General features: G+C 43.4%; 1 protein-coding gene across 2 annotated transcripts in view; it reads right to left on the reverse strand.

Moving 5' to 3' along the window:
• The window catches only part of USP13 (ubiquitin specific peptidase 13), a 120,483-nt gene that overhangs the window by 29,898 nt on the left and 72,746 nt on the right, over positions 1–17,839 (reverse strand). For both annotated transcript variants that reach the window (XM_027111202.1, XM_027111213.1), the window contains exons 11-16: positions 15,832–15,957; positions 14,563–14,716; positions 11,987–12,161; positions 6,440–6,528; positions 3,922–4,044; positions 2,540–2,566 (exon numbers count right to left, since the gene is read on the reverse strand). In XM_027111202.1, coding sequence (XP_026967003.1) covers positions 2,540–2,566; positions 3,922–4,044; positions 6,440–6,528; positions 11,987–12,161; positions 14,563–14,716; positions 15,832–15,957 — 694 coding nt within the window. The remainder of the gene's footprint in view (positions 1–2,539; positions 2,567–3,921; positions 4,045–6,439; positions 6,529–11,986; positions 12,162–14,562; positions 14,717–15,831; positions 15,958–17,839) is intronic.

A 17,839-nucleotide genomic window follows, 5' to 3' on the forward strand; every position in this document is an offset into this window, starting at 1 on the left:
TTTATCGATACACAGACATAAATATAGATCTGTATGTGTATGCACACATATACATGCTTGTATGCATATGTATACTTGTACATGGGTGTGTATGTATGTCCGTGTGTGTGTACACATACACACCTACAAAGTGCTCTCAAATTATACCAAAGGTGGGGAGGGAACAGGAACACAAAACATACCCCTTATATTTTCCATGTCCTGAGGTCTGTAATCTACTGAAAACTCTGCCAAAGACAGCAATCAGTAGAAGAACTGAAGAACAGAGACATCTGTTCTACAAAAATTGTACTGAAAATGTATTTACCAAAGTGCTCTCTCAAGAGGATATACAAAACATCCTATCAAGATAAAATTTTAAGAAAGCAATGATGTAGGACAGCAGTGATTCCCCAAATGTGTTCTAGAGAATCCTAGTGTTCTAAGAGAGATGTAATTACTGAAGCACAAAACAAGGGACTTCCATGGTCAAATAAGTTTTTTAAACCTGCATTCTCAATTCTCTCTAGAAATTCACAGTGTGCATTAATGTAGTGAAAATTCTAAAGTCCTATAATAAAGACTCCTGCAGTAGGTTGGAGTCTTAACACATACACACTACTATATATAAAACAGATAACCAACAAGGACCTACTGTATAGCACAGGGAACTATACTCAATATTTTACAGTAGCCTATAAAAGAATCTAAAAAAAGAATATATATATATGTGTATATATATATATATATATGTATAACTGAATCACTGTGCTATACACCTGAAACTAACACATTGTAAATCAACTATACTTCAGTCAAATAAAATATTAAAAATATTTTAAAATTTTAGTAACAACAACAAAAAAGACTCCTGTGGTAAAGAAACTATGAAACTCTTTCTACAGAATACTTTTCAACACCTTGTAAAAGACCCTGTTCCCCAGAATGCAGTTAAAGTAATGCAGCTTAATAAATGTATGCATGTATATAATAGTATATTAAATTGAAAATGTATAATTGCATTTTGGGGAAAATACAGTGAGCCAGGCACAGGCAAAGAACAGTAGAAGGACAGATGCCAAATGTTAATAGTGGTTATAGATGAAACCAGAGATGACTGTTTTCACCAATCCATAATTTCTACATATCTTTTCACTTTAGAATAAGAAAATAATCAAAGTTATTCCTTTTAAATATCTGAGAAAGGTAGGATATAAATGTAAATTAACCCAAGATAATACTGTTTTCTCCTGCTGAACATAGGTCATTGCTGATAAGACAGCAGGCTTAGATCGGGGGAAAATAGAAAATGGCTGAATGCTCACTGTCACACAGGCTCTGACACAGTTCCAACCACCCATCACCTCCCCTGGGGCAAGATCCTGGAGACCGGCTCTCTGCAGGGTCAGGGGCATCGAAACTCCTCACATTCCAGAAAAGGTCGAGTGACATGAAAAGCATGCTTGATGCCTAGCCCTGGCTCTGGTCCTAGCTCTTGGGTCTCTGAACTTTCCTAGGTCTCAGTTTTATCCTCTATAAAAGGTCACCTACTCTGCCCTTCTTACCGTGACATTCAAACAAGAATCTGGGCTTTGTATTAATAGTACAGTTAAATACAGTTGAAAGAATTTATGGAGTAATAAACTCAACATGACTCATGGTAACCATTCAAAAATATTGTTATCATTACAATCAGATTATTTACAGAGGCAATGGTTCGCCCATGACGCTCGCTGACCCTAACAGCCTTTCCCAGCAATCAGCAAATCAAAATTGGCCCCAGAAAGGAAATAGGGAGGTCTACGCCATGTGATCGAACACGTAAAGCGTTTGCAAAGTAAAACACTTGAACTTCTACATTAACAACAGTGTCTCCAGAAAGGCTTTGTAGACAAAAAGATTCAGAGTATTTTGTGTTACACACTCCTCCTTCCTGCTAATTAATATCTAAATATTCACTATAAATAGTTTATTTTTTTCATGTTCTTTAGAAAATCAAGAGTATCAACTCTCACAGGTAATTACAAGAACTAAATGACTACAAAATTGACAAACAATCAGATGGAACTAACACCCTTAAGAGTATTAATTAATACTACCACGTCCTGTCAGTGGTAGACCTTCATTATGTGTCCAGAAGCAGGAGTGGAAAAAGTGACAGGCCACTGTGCCATCACTGCAGAAGGAGGCCTACTCGGGGCCAAAGAGGGAAGAAATGGCATCATTATCCCCCATTCACACACGAGGAAACTGAGGCTCAGAGAAGTTAAGTTAATGATTCTAGATCACACAGTCACAAATGGCAGAGCTGAGATTCCAGCTCAGGGCTGCTTCGCTCTCACACTAATGTTCACTCTCGTGAACCACAGGGCCACCTAATCACCATGTCACTGGTTTAGATTTGCTGCTACCTCAACTTGCAGACCAAGGACTGTGCCCACCCGGAAAAGCTGCACATACACAGGTACAGAACAATGCCCCTTTACTGAATCCCACAGATAAATGAGTTAGACCGGTAACAACAGTAGGACACTGAGAAAAAAACATAAAAGATACATACGGTCTATCAACTGGTTCATCAGGCGATCTGGAAATTAAAGGACAGGGAGGGAAGTGAGACCAAACCACGGCAAAGTGTTCTGGAGAAAGAAAAAGAGTTAATCCGGAGCACTTGCTCACCACCCACCCCCCCTTGAGATCCCACACTGTTGTCAGCCCCTCCGTCCCCCCGTCAGACCACCCCAGCCTGCACGACATAAAGTCATTCCAGGAAGGAGGGAGAATACCAGGTTTCAGGCATTTAGAGCAGATAAGCAAGACGCTCTGCTTATCATCTTATTGAACTAAATAATTTCTCTCCCTGTACTTCTAAGAACTCTGTATAATTACAAACCAAGGACTGTTACTGAACATGAGAGAAAGCAGGAGCAATGGTAATAAACCATCTTGTATTTCTCTGACACTCAAGACTGATCTCTTCTTTCTAGAACCTCTTTAATGAACTACCTGTACCCCACATAACCCAGGCTGCCCCACCTACAGGCCACTTCCCTGCTCTCCGTCCTCTGTAATTTAGCATTTAGAGAATAATGTAACACAGGTGCCGACGCTGAATCCTAGCTTGCTCCTCCTGGATTCACCTTACCCCAACATGGTCACCAATAATATACACTGCTCAGCTGATGGAAATCCTGTGGTGGCAGGGCCCCCAGCCATCTGGCACTATTAGCTAATGTACCTAATTAACTCATTACGAAGGTGAACAGTAAACAGGTGGGCAAACAAAGCCAGAATGAAAGTGATTTCACCAGAATAACTGAGCTAATAATGAAACCAAGATTTCTCCACACTGCTTTTGGACTCACAAAGGCAATCATTTTTTGCATGTCCTTTTCCCTTTAAAAGTTAAGTATTTTGAACAAGGACTACTTTAAGGTTCAGAGAGTAAGAGAAACCCAAACCGCTCCCTTGCTATGAAGCAGTGACAAAGATGGGGAGGTGAGACATGGGCAAGATTTTTAAAACCAACGCACATGGTTGAATTTCCCTTTTCGGTTCTCTAAAGGTACTCCAAGGATACAGCTCCCCCAGATGAAGAGCCCCCTGAAAACACACCCCTTCTCTTCCCCACAGGCCCATTAAGGGAAAGAAGGGAGGCAGGGAGGGAGGCAAAGTCAGAGGCAACGTAACCTAAGAACTTTCTGGAGATTTGCTGCCCTCTGCTGCCAGTGATTTCCACGGGCCCATTTCGACCACTCACGATGGGTCTCTGTGCCTCTTCCCATGACTATTGTAAGCTTACAGTTGCAGCCAGGCTTCACTTCTGTGTGTCCACAGTGGGTTGCAACACAGGAAGGGACAAGGGAGTGGCGGAAGAAAAGGGACCATTCCAGCACAGGAGTGGGGAGGGGTCGAGAAGGTCCTCCTAGCAGAAGATGGTACCTTTTGAGTCATCAGGAATAACTACGGGGGGGCTGATGTCCGGAAGTTCCTCCTCTCCTGGCTGTAACCCCCTGGCTCGGAGATGGTTGATATCAAGTAGGTCTGGCATATCAATAGAAACATCTGCAAAACGAGAGAGATTATATTCACTGGGCTCTCCAAATACCCACAATCACCTCCTAAATCCAACACCATTAACTCTATGCACAAGTGTCTAGGCAGAGCCAAGGGATGCTTTACAGTTCCCTGGAGTAAATCACGGGACCAGAAGACTCACTGAGACTGACAGGATTTTAATGCAGAGTCAGGGGAAACACAGAGGCAGGGTTTCACACTGAACAAGAACAAATGAGGGAAACCAGAGGTTGAAAACTGGGAGCCCATAGAGCACTTGTAGACACTTTCTGCTTGATGTTTTTAAAATGTTGGCAACAAATTCCAATCTTTAAATTGGAAAATGTAATTCAGAAGTCCAGATTTCCAACTCATTTTGAAAAACAAACACCTGTAGCGGAGTCTCACACGGCAACAACCGCCTGGGGCTGATCTTTAGCTCCCACTCTAGGGCACCGTGTACCCTCCGTGCCCGTCCGTCACAGACCCACCACTCCCACGACCCTGAGCATCATATTTGTGCTATTCTGATTCTTATGGCAGAGAAATGTTTTCCTAATCCACGTCTTCACGCAAAATGGGAACACCCAAGAAAGACCAAGACTGCTATCGCTACCTGTTTCCTACACCCAGCCTACTTCTTTTATTTACATGATCACCCTGTCCTTATTAGGCATCTGAGTTTGCAACCTGTAGTTTATGCCTTTTCTCAGATCATGATGGGTACTGTGATTATTCTACCTAAGGTAATAAAGAATGAAGCTTTAAAGAAATTAATTGAACCTCAAATGTATTCGTCTTGAGGAACATTTTTTTTTTTTTTTAACTTCTCAGCCCAGTTGTCATTGTGTTGACTTACTCAAATACAAAATGTATCAGTCTAACAACCTGTTGAGATTTATAACTGCACACATTCGGATACGGTCCTAGTGGAAAATGGGTTCAAATGTTGGCAGAGGACATGTCTCTTGGGCTTGCAAACAGAACCTGAAAATACTATCCCCAAAACCAATTATGATGCTAGGTATGTAAATCCTATTTTTAAAACCACCACCCAAAGAAAAGGCTTAGTTAAAAAAAAATTTAAATCTCAGCAGACAGCAAAATCAAACACAATGTCTGACCAACAAAATCAATACAACTGTTCCTCAACAGAAAATTTCAGGTTCATTAAAGAAAGCTTTGAGGCTGCTTTAATTTCAGCAAGACTGAAATCTGATCTGAGTTTTTTATCCTTTACCGATATTCGAAGGACAAAGAAAAATGAGAAAACTGTTTCCAAAGCAGTGCAAAGTCTTGAGAAGTCAGTTTTCTCTCTCAGGTCCAAGGAGGAAAGGCTGAGTGACAAGCAGCCTGCCCTCTGCCCTCCTCCCTGCCCACAAAATTATTCCACCAGGAAAAGCAGGATAAACTACAGGCTCACACGCTGCATAATGCCACGTGGAAACAAGTGCTATGCAAACTGTTAGTGCCAGAGGTTTCTGGGAAATCACTCCGTCGACTTTACATTCTTTTTACTTATCGCCTTCAGATGAGCAGATGAGTGCTTAATTAACCAGCATAGGGACTGATTGTTGTTTTTTAAGTGCTCAAAAACATAAAAACTTTAAAAGACTGGCAAACAGTCTGAAGTACTTGCTTGAGAAATCAGAGGGTAAAACTGTACATCCTTCCACGGCCCTGAGGACAGCCTAGGAACACCTTGATATTCAATCGAGATGATGGAGAAAATGTTCCTCTGCATTGTCTGGAAAGCTAACCTCTAACAATGGTCAAGGGCCTTTAAGATTAGCAAGAAGAAACCCCACTTCAGCCAAAGTCACGTCCCTTTCTTGACTTTTTAATACAACTGACTATACTCATGTTATTATTAACAAAATGCGTATGACTTAAGCAAATGTCATTAGCCACACCTGCCTGCTTCAGAGGCAGAGGCGAGATGCTAAGAAGAGAGTATATTTTCAATTACTTGCACCTCCAAGCGTGGTTTTCGGACCAGCAGCATCAGCATCACCTGGGAATGTATTAGAATAAAGCACTCCTGGGCCCTCCCACCCCCAGACCTGCTGAATCAGCACCTGCATTTTACCAAGATCTGTTCAAGTTCGGGAAGCATGGTTTGATAACGTGAGGCTCCTGTTTTCACTCTTAGAATCTGGTCATTCCAGAACCCATTATTAGAGGGATGGGTTAGCATGTGGCAATAATTTTTTTTTTTTTTTTTTTTTTTTTACTATCAGTGCTTATCATATATTCTTATCTTTCAAAAGAGAAAAGTGGGAATCACGGAAAAAGAATGAAATGAAACTGTTTCTGGCAGCCAGCCACATGGGCTCTTTCACATGCCATGTTTTTTAAATAGCTAATTTGATGTTACAAGCAAAAGCATGCAAAAGATACCTACCAAATTTTTTGGGAACCCAGTCAAGACCAAAAGTGAACTTCTTTATCTGCACTACCAAGTATTCAGGGAATGAGGCAAAGCGAGATGTTCTGGGAAACACAAGGGGATTAGATCAATGAAACAAGGCAATAAGAATTATGAATACAGTTCACGAAGCATCAAAAGCTGTGTCTGAGGCACACCCCGCAGTTCCAGTGGCTGCACTGATGAGGAGGAACACGCACACACACCCGAGTGGACACACACTCACCACCTCACCGTTCATCCTGGCCTTTTCACGAGAAGGAAATGTTTAACGAGGACCATGTTGTCCCTGAGGATGATTTTGGGCACATTGCAAAATTATTACTTTTACTTTGCTGTGGCATTTTATATTTCTGAAAAGTGGTTTTCAACCATAAACATTTGTTTTCTTCTAAAAACCCTTGCTAGAATTTAGTATATGTATTTGTAGGTGTGTGTGGGCACCTGTGCATTGTGTTTGTGTAGGTTTGAAAAAGCTCCCTGAGCAATCCTGACACACACCCAACCTGCTCCCACTAAGAGTCTCTATCTGGTAGCACAGAGTTTCCATGAGGAGGGTTTATTGGAAATTTGGTTGAGCCTGACTATTGGAAATGCCAGGGCCTCATTAAAATACTACTGCACCTCAAATCCATGGCCACATGGATCCTAAAGGTGTGTGTATATATCTAAATCTGGGCCTTAAATTAAAAAATTAATATATCTGGTCAATGTCTTAAGTTTCACTTCAGACTTTCAGGAATGCTTAATTGCCTGAACGTGAGTTTGACAATTTTATGCACAAACTATTCAATTTATACACCAAATTCATGCCCCGGTTCCAGCTCATTCTCTCCACATTTATTATCTTGTTTATAACGACCATTTCCATTTAAGTGTCAATGTGGGTACAGTAGGTACATGGAAAGAAGAAAATCAGCTGTAGACAGATACTATAGGTACCTTTTAAAATAAAAGATTCTAGAACATGCTCCTTACAAACTCTACTTTTCAAATCTAGTCACTGCCTTCTATGTGACATGCATCTTCCCAGAATTCAGAAAACAACGCTAATGCATTGCTGCCCCCTAGTGTACAAGAGAAGCCACGGTTCAGGGGCAGAGGACTGTCCAAAAAGTGTCAAAAGGCTTGGATGCTACTTAATTCACTCCAAATTGGACCCTTTTTGAAGCTTCATCTTCACATTTACAAAATAGATTTATTAATAATTTCTACCTGCCAGGGCTTTGCAATGTTCATGAAATGACATGAAACCACCTGGCACACAAGACTGTGCTGTGTATATCTAAGGAATCAGCATGATTATTATTTTGTCATGAAAGAGCTAGAATCCACGAGGCCCTGGACACTGACCTGGTTTGTCACCGATCTGTATTTTGCCACAGGCAAGTCACTTACCCTCTCTGGATCTCAAATTCTCCATCACAAGGAGGATAGAAGGGTACAGGCAATAATATAAAGGAGTTCTTCAAAAACCAGGAGCTGAACTATCATTAGCCTGCCTCACTTTCCAGAAATTATACATTACTCCTAATTAGGTTTTCCTATCTTCTGAGAAGGAGTAATATCAATACATTATCATTCTTAAATATAGATGAATCCTCAGTTTCACCAAAAACCAAGAAACTCCATCTGGTATTTTCAACCACTGTAAAAATGTCCTCTCTGACCACATTCACTTAAAAACTGGAAAATATATAATAGTGAAATCAACCAAAAGTCCTCAGTAAATCAATGATTTCCAAACTGTGGTTCAGGAGCCCAAAGACTCTTGCAGTTGCTCTGCAGTCAGTATCTGGGTGAGGAATCAGCCGGTAATACCATGGGGTGGGAGGCAGTGGAGGAAACTCGAGGCTGGTCGGCTGGGGGGGACTGGCGAGGGATAATTTAACACATCACTTTGTTATGGGTAGCTACCAACCTAAGAGTACCAGAAAGCAGGTTAGATGGTGCCCACATTATATTTACCCTAATAGGTAAAGATTCCTTATTCATCTTTGTAACCTCTATAGGGTCTTAAGCTGAATCACACATGTAGTGACAACTGCTCAATATAAATGTGTTCAATCTAAATGAATACTTGGCATTCATTCATTAGAGGCTTGGGACATCAAGTTTGTTAAATCCAGCAAAGTTATACACCACTTACCCTCTTATTCCTAAAATCATTCCTGGAATTAAAATCTTTCTTGAAAAGTTATGTATTTAATAAATACCATTAGAATATAAATCATTCAAAAAGGTCTAGACAGACACAGAGCAAATTTACCTCAAAGAATTGTTACGGGAACTGAGTTAGGACATAAAGTGCTTAGAACTTTATGTCCTAAGTGCCTGACAACAATACTTTATCTATTGACAACTTATTATTATTTAAAATATAACAATTGTTCACTTATTACAATTCAGGCAAAAACATTATGAAAGCCTTAAATATATATAAACTGTCCCTCTCCCTGAAATTGACTATTTTATTGAAAACCTGGTCGCTAAAAAAATACAATTCTATCCTTTCCACTAAATATGTTGAAAACATGATAATCAACCAAATTGTACAATCCAAGGCAAAAAAAAAAGTAATGTAGTAACAATTACAGTATATATTTACTCCACCAGACACTGTACAAAGCATTTTATGTAGCTTATCTGTCTTAATCCTCACCTCAACCCTATAAAGAAAGTTATTTTATTATTCCTAGTTTACATATAAGGAAAGAGGCTTATGGAGGTGAGGTCACTTGGCCAAGGTCACATACCAATAAGTTCTATGCTGAGGATTCCAACGCTGCCAGCCTACCTAAAGCTTGTGCTCTGGAACCCCACACCGTGCTTTTCTCTTCGTAAATGATAAAGGTCAAGACAAAATCTCTCCCTGTTGACCCTTAATCCATGAGCTGCTTGAGGGTCTTGTTCAATTCATTGCCCAGAATATACTAGATGAGCAATAATATTTGCTGGGTGAATAAAATTTCCAAACACTAATATTCTTCCCAGTCACTGTCTGTTCAGGACTAATTAAGGGAAGGCTCTTTATGTCTGGTCCATACTGACCCAAGATCTACCAAGAGGACATCTTTTGCCTCTTCCTGGCCTTTCAGACTCTGGGTCTAACACAAGAAAAATTCAAGGCCCCAAATTAACATAATAAGGAGATAATGTCTATACTATTGGCAGTAAGAAAAAACAAGAAAAAAAGATCTTTTAGGAATCCACTGAACTGGTTTCCCCAAAACTATTATTTGAAACATGATAAGGTATAATAAGGAATAAACAAGGCTATACAAGGATTATAAAGATACAAACATAAGCAAGCACAATAAGAAATATGCGGGCAGTGTACAACACAAGGATTAAGAGTTCAAACTTTGAACTTGAATGCATTCCAAGTCTGCCACTTAGTGGCCAATTACTTCTTTTATTTCCTCGTCTGTAAAATAGGGAGAATAATGTACCTACCTCGTAGCAATTCTAAGAGGATTTAAGTGATAACTGATGGGAGGCACTTAGCACATAACCGGGAATAATAAATGTGCCATAATGGTCGTTGCTTTGTTACCCTAAAACATTTAACCATAAGAGCATGTGTGTATGCAAAAGACAGAGAAAATTTAATATCTACTGTTAAGGCTTAGAGAAAACAGAGACCCCTCCTCAAGGATTCTAGGTTAATTATGTTAGCACTGCCTACAACTAAATATTTTGTAGCATTTGAGGAGAAAATCAAGTCAGCATGCATTATTCCTCCACTCAGGTGTAAGAAGGAATTGGGTGGCGACTTTGCCCCAGGATAGAACGCAAGCTGGGAAGTGGACACAGGAGAAGAATCCAGATCTCCCAGGGATCAGAAACTGTCTCTGTGGAAAGCTAACACCTCCTAGCTCCACTTTAAAGATGGGCCTTTTCCTAGTGATGAGAAGGCGCCTTCCCTAAGGCCCAGAGAGTGACATACTCTCTGGGCCTTAGGGAAGACTCGCCACCACTTTACTGAAGAGCACAAAAGGGTGACCAAGTGGACAGGCCAATGAAGACCACTCTGCGGCTCACACGTGATGCTGGGGGCTTTCTAAGCCTAGAAAGCCCCCGATCACTTCCACCCCATACAGTATCAGAATTAAAGCACAAAGAGAAAAGGATGTTTGAAGAATCTTCAGCCTACTGTCAATAATTAAATTTAGGAAAACATAAATAAAAATCAACACGCTGTACACAAAGTCACACAATGTTGTATATATTTCAAAAAGTTGAAAGAAAAAAGTTGTGTCCACCACTAATATAACATAGTGTGTAGCTTTCTAACTGCCCAAAGATGTGTCCAAGTTGTAGTGAAGAGAATCTCGAACACTTAACATGCCAGCTCACCAACTGTTATCTTCAAGGACACACACAAACATACACACGCGCGCACACACACACACACTCCAAAACTGAGCAGTCCTCGGATGAAAACTTACCCCACAATGGATAATGGATAATTGAACTATTATTAATCTCATTTAGGTATGAAGAAACTTTTAAAGGAAATTATTGTAAGAAAATATAGCTTTTTTTAAGCTCTTGAAATAAATTCTTGTTTTCCCATTTTTAACACATGAAGTCGTCATCTGAAACAGAGGCATCCTGAGAGATGGCTGTCACACAGAATAAGTAATTCAGGTTTGACTGCTGCTTGAAGTTGTGATAAAAACAGCCAGCAGTAGCTCGTCCATGCTCCCCTGCCCTTCATATCAACAAGAGTTCAGGCATAGCCTAGAAGAAAAATGGCTGAAGAATATCTAGAAGTAGTAAGACTACCAGAGCCTAACTTTTAGACCTTCCCCCTTTTTAGGCCACTGTAAATACTCTTTCTCCAGCTATATGAAGTGTGCCGGCAAAGACTTGACTGTATTAAATCAGTTAAGGTGTCAAGTGGAGAAAAAAAAATTTTTTTTAATGTACCTGACAATAAGGCTCACAATATAGAAACAGAACATCTCCTGACCACATCCTGGGCAGCTCATTGGAACAATGCTCAGGAGCCCTGATGTCCACTTTGAGATGCCCTGAGACCCCGGATCTCCAGGCAGGTACACACAGCCACCAAGTTCTAAGCCAAATCTTTCATTTTGGAATCAAAAATCTATCACAGTGGAGTATAAATACTTAAGACTATCATAAGTATTTTTCTAATTTCTTCATTAATATCATCTTGCCATGGATGGGGAGGGTTCTTGGCTATACCCTCGACAAAAAAAATATGAAAAGAAAACGCAAATTCCCTATAAGGGATAAACTACAACCTGGTTTAAAAAAAAAAAGCATTCCCTTGCACATGATACAGATCACAGCAAGCCTGTTTTACTGGACAGGTCTCACACAAGTGAGGTCTACAACAACTAGTGTTGTGCAAATCATAATCCCATCTTGCCACACATGAGCAAGCATGCAGACCTGTACAATGCCCCCCAACCGTCCCCTAACCCGGTCCCCACCTCTCAAGGCCCCCTCCTCATCCTACTGCCGCCACACAAGCGCGCACACACTTACTTCACACCCGCAGACTTTGCTTGTAGGGCGCTGCTCCAGAAATCATCAACGTTTTCTGGTTCAGAAAAGGCCTGAAGGCAGGCACTAAATGGTATCTTGGCACGAACCAGCTCGGGAAGGGGTCTTCTGTTTGCTTCTGCTTCCCTTCTCGTTAGTTCATAGGCAATCAGTTCATCTGAAGAAAAGAGCAAACGAATGACTTTGCAATCACTTAATTTCGTGAAATGAAAAAGACCCCCTTGAGCAATGAACCATCTTCACTGAAGGTTTCTGGGGTGGGGCAGGATTGCTTACTTGCTGCCCTCCACAGAGCCAGAGGAGCCTGCTGAAATCCTGTTTAGAGTGGCACTGACAGGATGCAGCGAGCCATTCATAATTTTTTGCCTGTTCCCCTTTGAGACTGACGGGAGGGGACTGTGAACTCCCGCCCAGGTGAGAGGTTCAGACCACGCATGTGCTGTTAAGTGATCCACAAACCTGGACTTTCATTTGTCCAGAGGTCAAGGCTGGTTTGATCCCAATACCACCCTCTAATCACAAAGTCTTCACACCAGAGAATTTCACACTGAAAGAAATCCAAGGGCTCACCTCTTCCCGGCCCTTCACTATGATTAGAGGTCATGGAGGGTGCAGGCCAAAGAGCAGGATGAACTATAAGGACCGCAGTTATCCAAGGCACCCAGCCCATGATCCTACCCAGCACTGCCAAGACAACTTCGTGTTGGCGTTACCCGACACTGCGGAGAGCAGAGCGGCCAACCTAGAAGGCCTTTCTACACTATCCCTGTTCAAATGGTTACACACCAAGGGAAAAAGAAGTGAGTGCACCGTGAACTTCCCAAGAGTCAGCAGATCTGCTCTTGGAAACTACCTGTAAGTCAAAATTTTATATAGATTTCAAATGGACCTTTCTGGGAATTTCTTTTGTTACAAAAAAATCCCTTCTGATTTATCAGGTTTTAGACACACTGATATACCTTTGTGTTTTCTTAAACACATCTGAATATGCTTTTACAGTTCATTCCCCAGTCCACAATCAGTGTATGATGGACTTCTATCTAGGATGCTAGCATTAGGTGTTCCCAGCAATCAATTTCCTGAGACTAAATTTTAAGTCTCCTTTCTGAAAAAAAAAGGAGATTTACCACTCATAAATTCTGAGTTAGGACCACAGAACTGAGCACAATATGTGAGTATCCCCAAGGTAGGCAAGAGACAGCAATTAAGCCTAGTGCTAAAAAGGAAACAAACCACAGACACCCCTCCCCCATTTCTACTTCGTACAATGAATAAGAATTTAAAAACTGGTCAAAAGCTGCATGAGTTTATAGAAAGTGGAAATCGTTTCATCTTAAAATCATCATAATCACCATTTTCCAATTAACACAATAAAGTAACTACACCTCAAACAAACAAACAAAAAAAGGGAAAACGCCAGCCAGGGAGTCATTAAACCTTACAAAAATGACCAGTTCACAGGAAATAAGCAATCTAGCAGATATTTCTCCTTTTTCTGCTTCTAAGACGTTAATTCTAAGAAATACCATTCATCTATTCTGCTTGGGAAGAACCAGATCAGACTGACTGAAGGAACCTTCCCCTGAGGTCCCCCCACCTTCCTCCTGCTTCCAAGGTCCAGAGACCCTTCCAGGGAGCCTCGCCCCACAAAGAGCCCTGCCACACTTTATCTCCCACAACAGGCATCTTACTCGGATGCCAAAGCTGGATTATTTTTAAGAGGCCCCTCTCTGCTTGAATGTCTCACATCAAAACATGCAGCTCTGGGGCTTCCCTGGTGACGCAGTGGTTGGGAGTCCGCCTGCCGATGCGGGGGACGCGGGTTCATGCCCCGGTCCGGGAGGATCCCACACGCCGCGGAGCGGCTGGGCCCGTGAGCCATGGCCGCTGAGCCTGCGCGTCCGGAGCCTGTGCTCTGCAACGGGAGAGGCCACAGCAGTGAGAGGCCCACATACCGCGAAAAAAAACCCAAAAAAAACCATGCAGTTCTGGGGCTTCCCTGGTGGCACAGTGGTTGGGAGTCCGCCTGCTGATGCGGCGGACGCGGGTTCATGCCCCGGTCCGGGAGGATCCCACATGCCGCGGAGCGGCTGGGCCCGTGAGCCATGGCCGCTGGGCCTGTGCGTCCGGAGCCTGTGCTCCGCAGCGGGAGAGGTCGTGGCAGTGGGAGGCCCGCATACTGCCAAAAAACAAACAAACAAAACAAAACAAAAAATAACATGCAGTTCTGATCACTCCCCTCAGACTTTCCACACAACTTGTGAGTGATAATATTAAATTACAAATAATTTGCTCTAAATTAAGCTGCCTCTAAACCAACCAGTTGGTCAAATTTATAGGCACTGAAGTAGGTTCCCTCCATAAGCCCTCCACAAAAATGTCAAAAGAAAGTCACATGGGGACTGAGGAAAAGATGAAAAGAGACATGCAAACCAGACACCGTCCGGGCTGGGTCTGCTCCTGATATGACTTCGCAGAGACTGAACTGCAGTATGGCTGACTTGAGGGTTTTCACATGTGAAGAAGCACACTGCTCATTTCCCACTTTAGAACGTTACCCTTGTTGGTTGCCGCCTCCATGGCCACAGGTAACTGCATCAGGTAATCCACCCTCTCCGTGTAGCGGACTTTTCGGGTCTGACAGCACTGAATACGTTCTTCCACCAAAAACCGAAAAACATCACTTGGGTTTTCTGAGCCAATGCGGTTCCTCTGAAGGTTGGATTATAACAAGTTAGTAAATTTGTGGATATTAAGCCATGAATAAAAATTAGCACAGAATCAAATTTAAAGCTGGTGTAAAGATCTGGTGTTACTAAACGCTCCCCCTGGGCATGCCAGTTCACCAGAGTACAGGAAAAGACTGGTAGTTACCTAAAGTCCAAAAATGGGAGATTGGTTAAATATAGTTCATCATGTGAATTAATATTATGCAGCCGTTAAAAGTCATGTCAGAGGGACTGACCCAGAAAGAATTAGAAGAAAGGAGATGTGGAAGCCCAACTAAAGAGAAAGGGGAAAAAAAAAAATCAAGGACTGCCCTGGAAAAATTAAGCCATGTATGATATGATTATATAAATGCACTACTGTAAATTATACAGAAATAAAAAAGAAATCATGCTATATTCCAGTAGGTGATGACGTGGCAAAACGTTCACAACAGGTTAAGTGAAAAACACTGCTCACAAACCAACACGTAGAAAATGGATAGCACCTGGAAAATGCCTGGGGGGAAGGGTCAGACACCAAAATGTTAGCACTGCTTGTTTGTGGGAGCAGGTAGCACGGGAGGTTTTGATTTTCTCCTTTGTGCCTATGTTTCCACAAGGAACACATCCGTCATCAGGAAAAAAGTAGTTATTTTTTAAGAGAGGGGGAAAAAAGCCTTTAATCATGAATTCTCAGTGGCCTTTAAAAAACCACAGCATTTATTAATGTGAGTCGACTCTGCTTTGAGCCGAGTGACCATCTCAGAGTGATGGCAGGAGGACACCAAATACCACATGGAACTCTGAAGGAGCTTATCACAGAGACAAAAAACAAAAAAGGCAAATGAAATAATGGATAAACACTCCCAGAACACGTTCAAATTAGGAGGAGAACAGAGAGTCCCACAAGCGCCCAGGAGGCCGGGCACGAGGGGCAACTACATCAAGCAGTCCGAGCAGAGAAAGGCCCAAAGACGCCGACTCTGAAGCGGCCTGGCCAGGGAAAAACTTAGGTGGGGAGTGGAGGGGCGGAGCATTCCAGCCACACCAGCGGGGACTGCACGCAGGGGTGGGCACACTTCTTACAACCCTTTTGAGCATTTCTGAAGACTGACTTACCTCTACTAGATTCACCAGGTGCAAGAAAAATTCCTGGGCATCCTGCTGTCTGTTGGAGGAGAATTCCGGGTGGCTCCTGCTCACAAAGGCCTTAAACATGCGTGGTGAGATCCCATTCTGCTGAGGCTAAAAAATAAAAATAAAACCAACTCACAATACTTTCATACACATTAGCAGCACTAAGTGGGCAGCAGGGTGGGGATTAATATTAGCCCCGATTTCAGATAAGAAAACTGAAGCCCCCGTTAGTTAAATAGTGATAGCGGCCAGCATGCACTGGATGTTGATTATGTACCAAGCACTGTGCTATGAGCCTGACATGAGAACAGGATGGGGCTCTTCCTGTTGACTTCCTCTGAAGGAAGTTGAAGGAGAGGAGAGGTCTACAGCATCTCCTGTCCCCCACCCCCACCCCCCGCCCATGAGAGAACAGGAGAAAAAGTAAAGGAAATGGCTCTGCAACACCCCAGGCAACCACTGCAGAGCTGCCGGGCTCGTGGAGCTCCCAGGAGCTTGCCCTCACCTGGAGAAGCGGAAGGAGGCTGCCTGCAGCTGCCAGGATGGGAAGAGCAAGGACAACTTTGGCTGACGAGGATGTGTGACCTTCCCCGGGGGCTAAAAGGACAGCTCAGAAGGCAGCCAGGCTCCCCCAGAAAGGACACTGCATAAGATGATGGGAGGGCAGCTGAGGAGACTACAGCAGGAGCTGGGGGGGAGAGGGGGGGTTACAGAGGTCATCGGGGAGGGTATCAGATAAAAGGTCCCTGTGGAGGTCCCTGAGGGGACAAGCAGGGGTGGAGGGCATCTGTGAAGAACCACTAATGTGCCCCCCACAAAAAGGCCGGCCATGATAGAAGACTCATGGCAGCCAAGAGGGAGCAAACGCACCAGCTCAGGCAAAGGCTCTGCCTTGTCTCCAATCCCCCCCCAACCCTTGATCCTTGACTCTGGAGGGGCCAGAGGGGGTGGGAGGAGGCAAAGAGGTGGAGCAAGGACAAACAAAGACCGGAGGATGCCGACGCCGACCCTTCTACACTGCTGGTTTCCAAGCCTCCCGAGCTTGGTAGCGGGAGAAGCTTTAAACTGGCTTTAATGTGAACTGGGCTTTTTTTTTTGCGGTACGCGGGCCTCTCACTGTTGTGACCTCTCCCATCGCGGAGCACAGGCTCCGGACGCGCAGGCTCAGCGGCCATGGCTCACGGGCCCAGCCGCTCCGCGGCGTGTGGGATCTTCCCGGACCGGGGCTCGAACCCATGTCCCCTGCATCGGCAGGCGGACCCTCAACCACTGCGCCACCAGGGAAGCCCTGAACTGGGCTTTTTAATGCTGTACTCTGCAGGAAATCCAGGCACTCTGCCTGGGATACTCCGAAGAGGCAGAGTGGAAGATCCACATCAACTTTAAAGACAGAGGTGAGCTCAGGATAAAGCTGTCTCCATCTAATAATGGTGCTGCATGTCACCTCGTTTAATACTCACAGGAACCCTGTGAAGAAGGTTCTACCATCTTCCTCATTTTGCAGCTAAGGAAACTGAGAACTGCAGAGAAGTGCCACAAAGGTCTGTCAACTGAAAGTGGTCTTACGACCAGATTACTATGCAGCCAGCAGAGAGCAGAACCAGAATGAACCCCAGGTTCTGATCCCGATTCCAGGCTCTCGGCAGCAAAACCAGAGCAGCAGCTGTAGCACAGCACGTCTCAGTGAGACGAACCTCCCCTTGCCAATCAAGCAGAAGAAGTAACTCATGTGCTCTCTGCAAAGGTGCACCCACTTCTCAAAATCTCCACAGGCTCAGCTTCCAGGCCACCTCCCCCTCCTCTAAAGTCCAGAGAACTTGCTCTCTGGGCCATCACTGAGCACATAGCACAACATGCCTCCTACTTCCTTTAACTTTCAGCCCGCTCTAGCCTGTCTCCTCCGCCTGACTGCAGTCCTTGGCAGGCGGAGGCCTTGTCTCACACTTCTTTGAGATCTGGACACCAGGGTCAATGCCCAGGGTCTAGAGGC

Source organism: Aethalodelphis obliquidens, unplaced genomic scaffold, assembly GCF_003676395.1.
Source record: "Aethalodelphis obliquidens isolate GAN/ISIS:26980383/991018 unplaced genomic scaffold, ASM367639v1 scaffold1, whole genome shotgun sequence".
In the NCBI taxonomy this organism is placed as follows: Eukaryota; Metazoa; Chordata; class Mammalia; order Artiodactyla; family Delphinidae; genus Aethalodelphis; species Aethalodelphis obliquidens.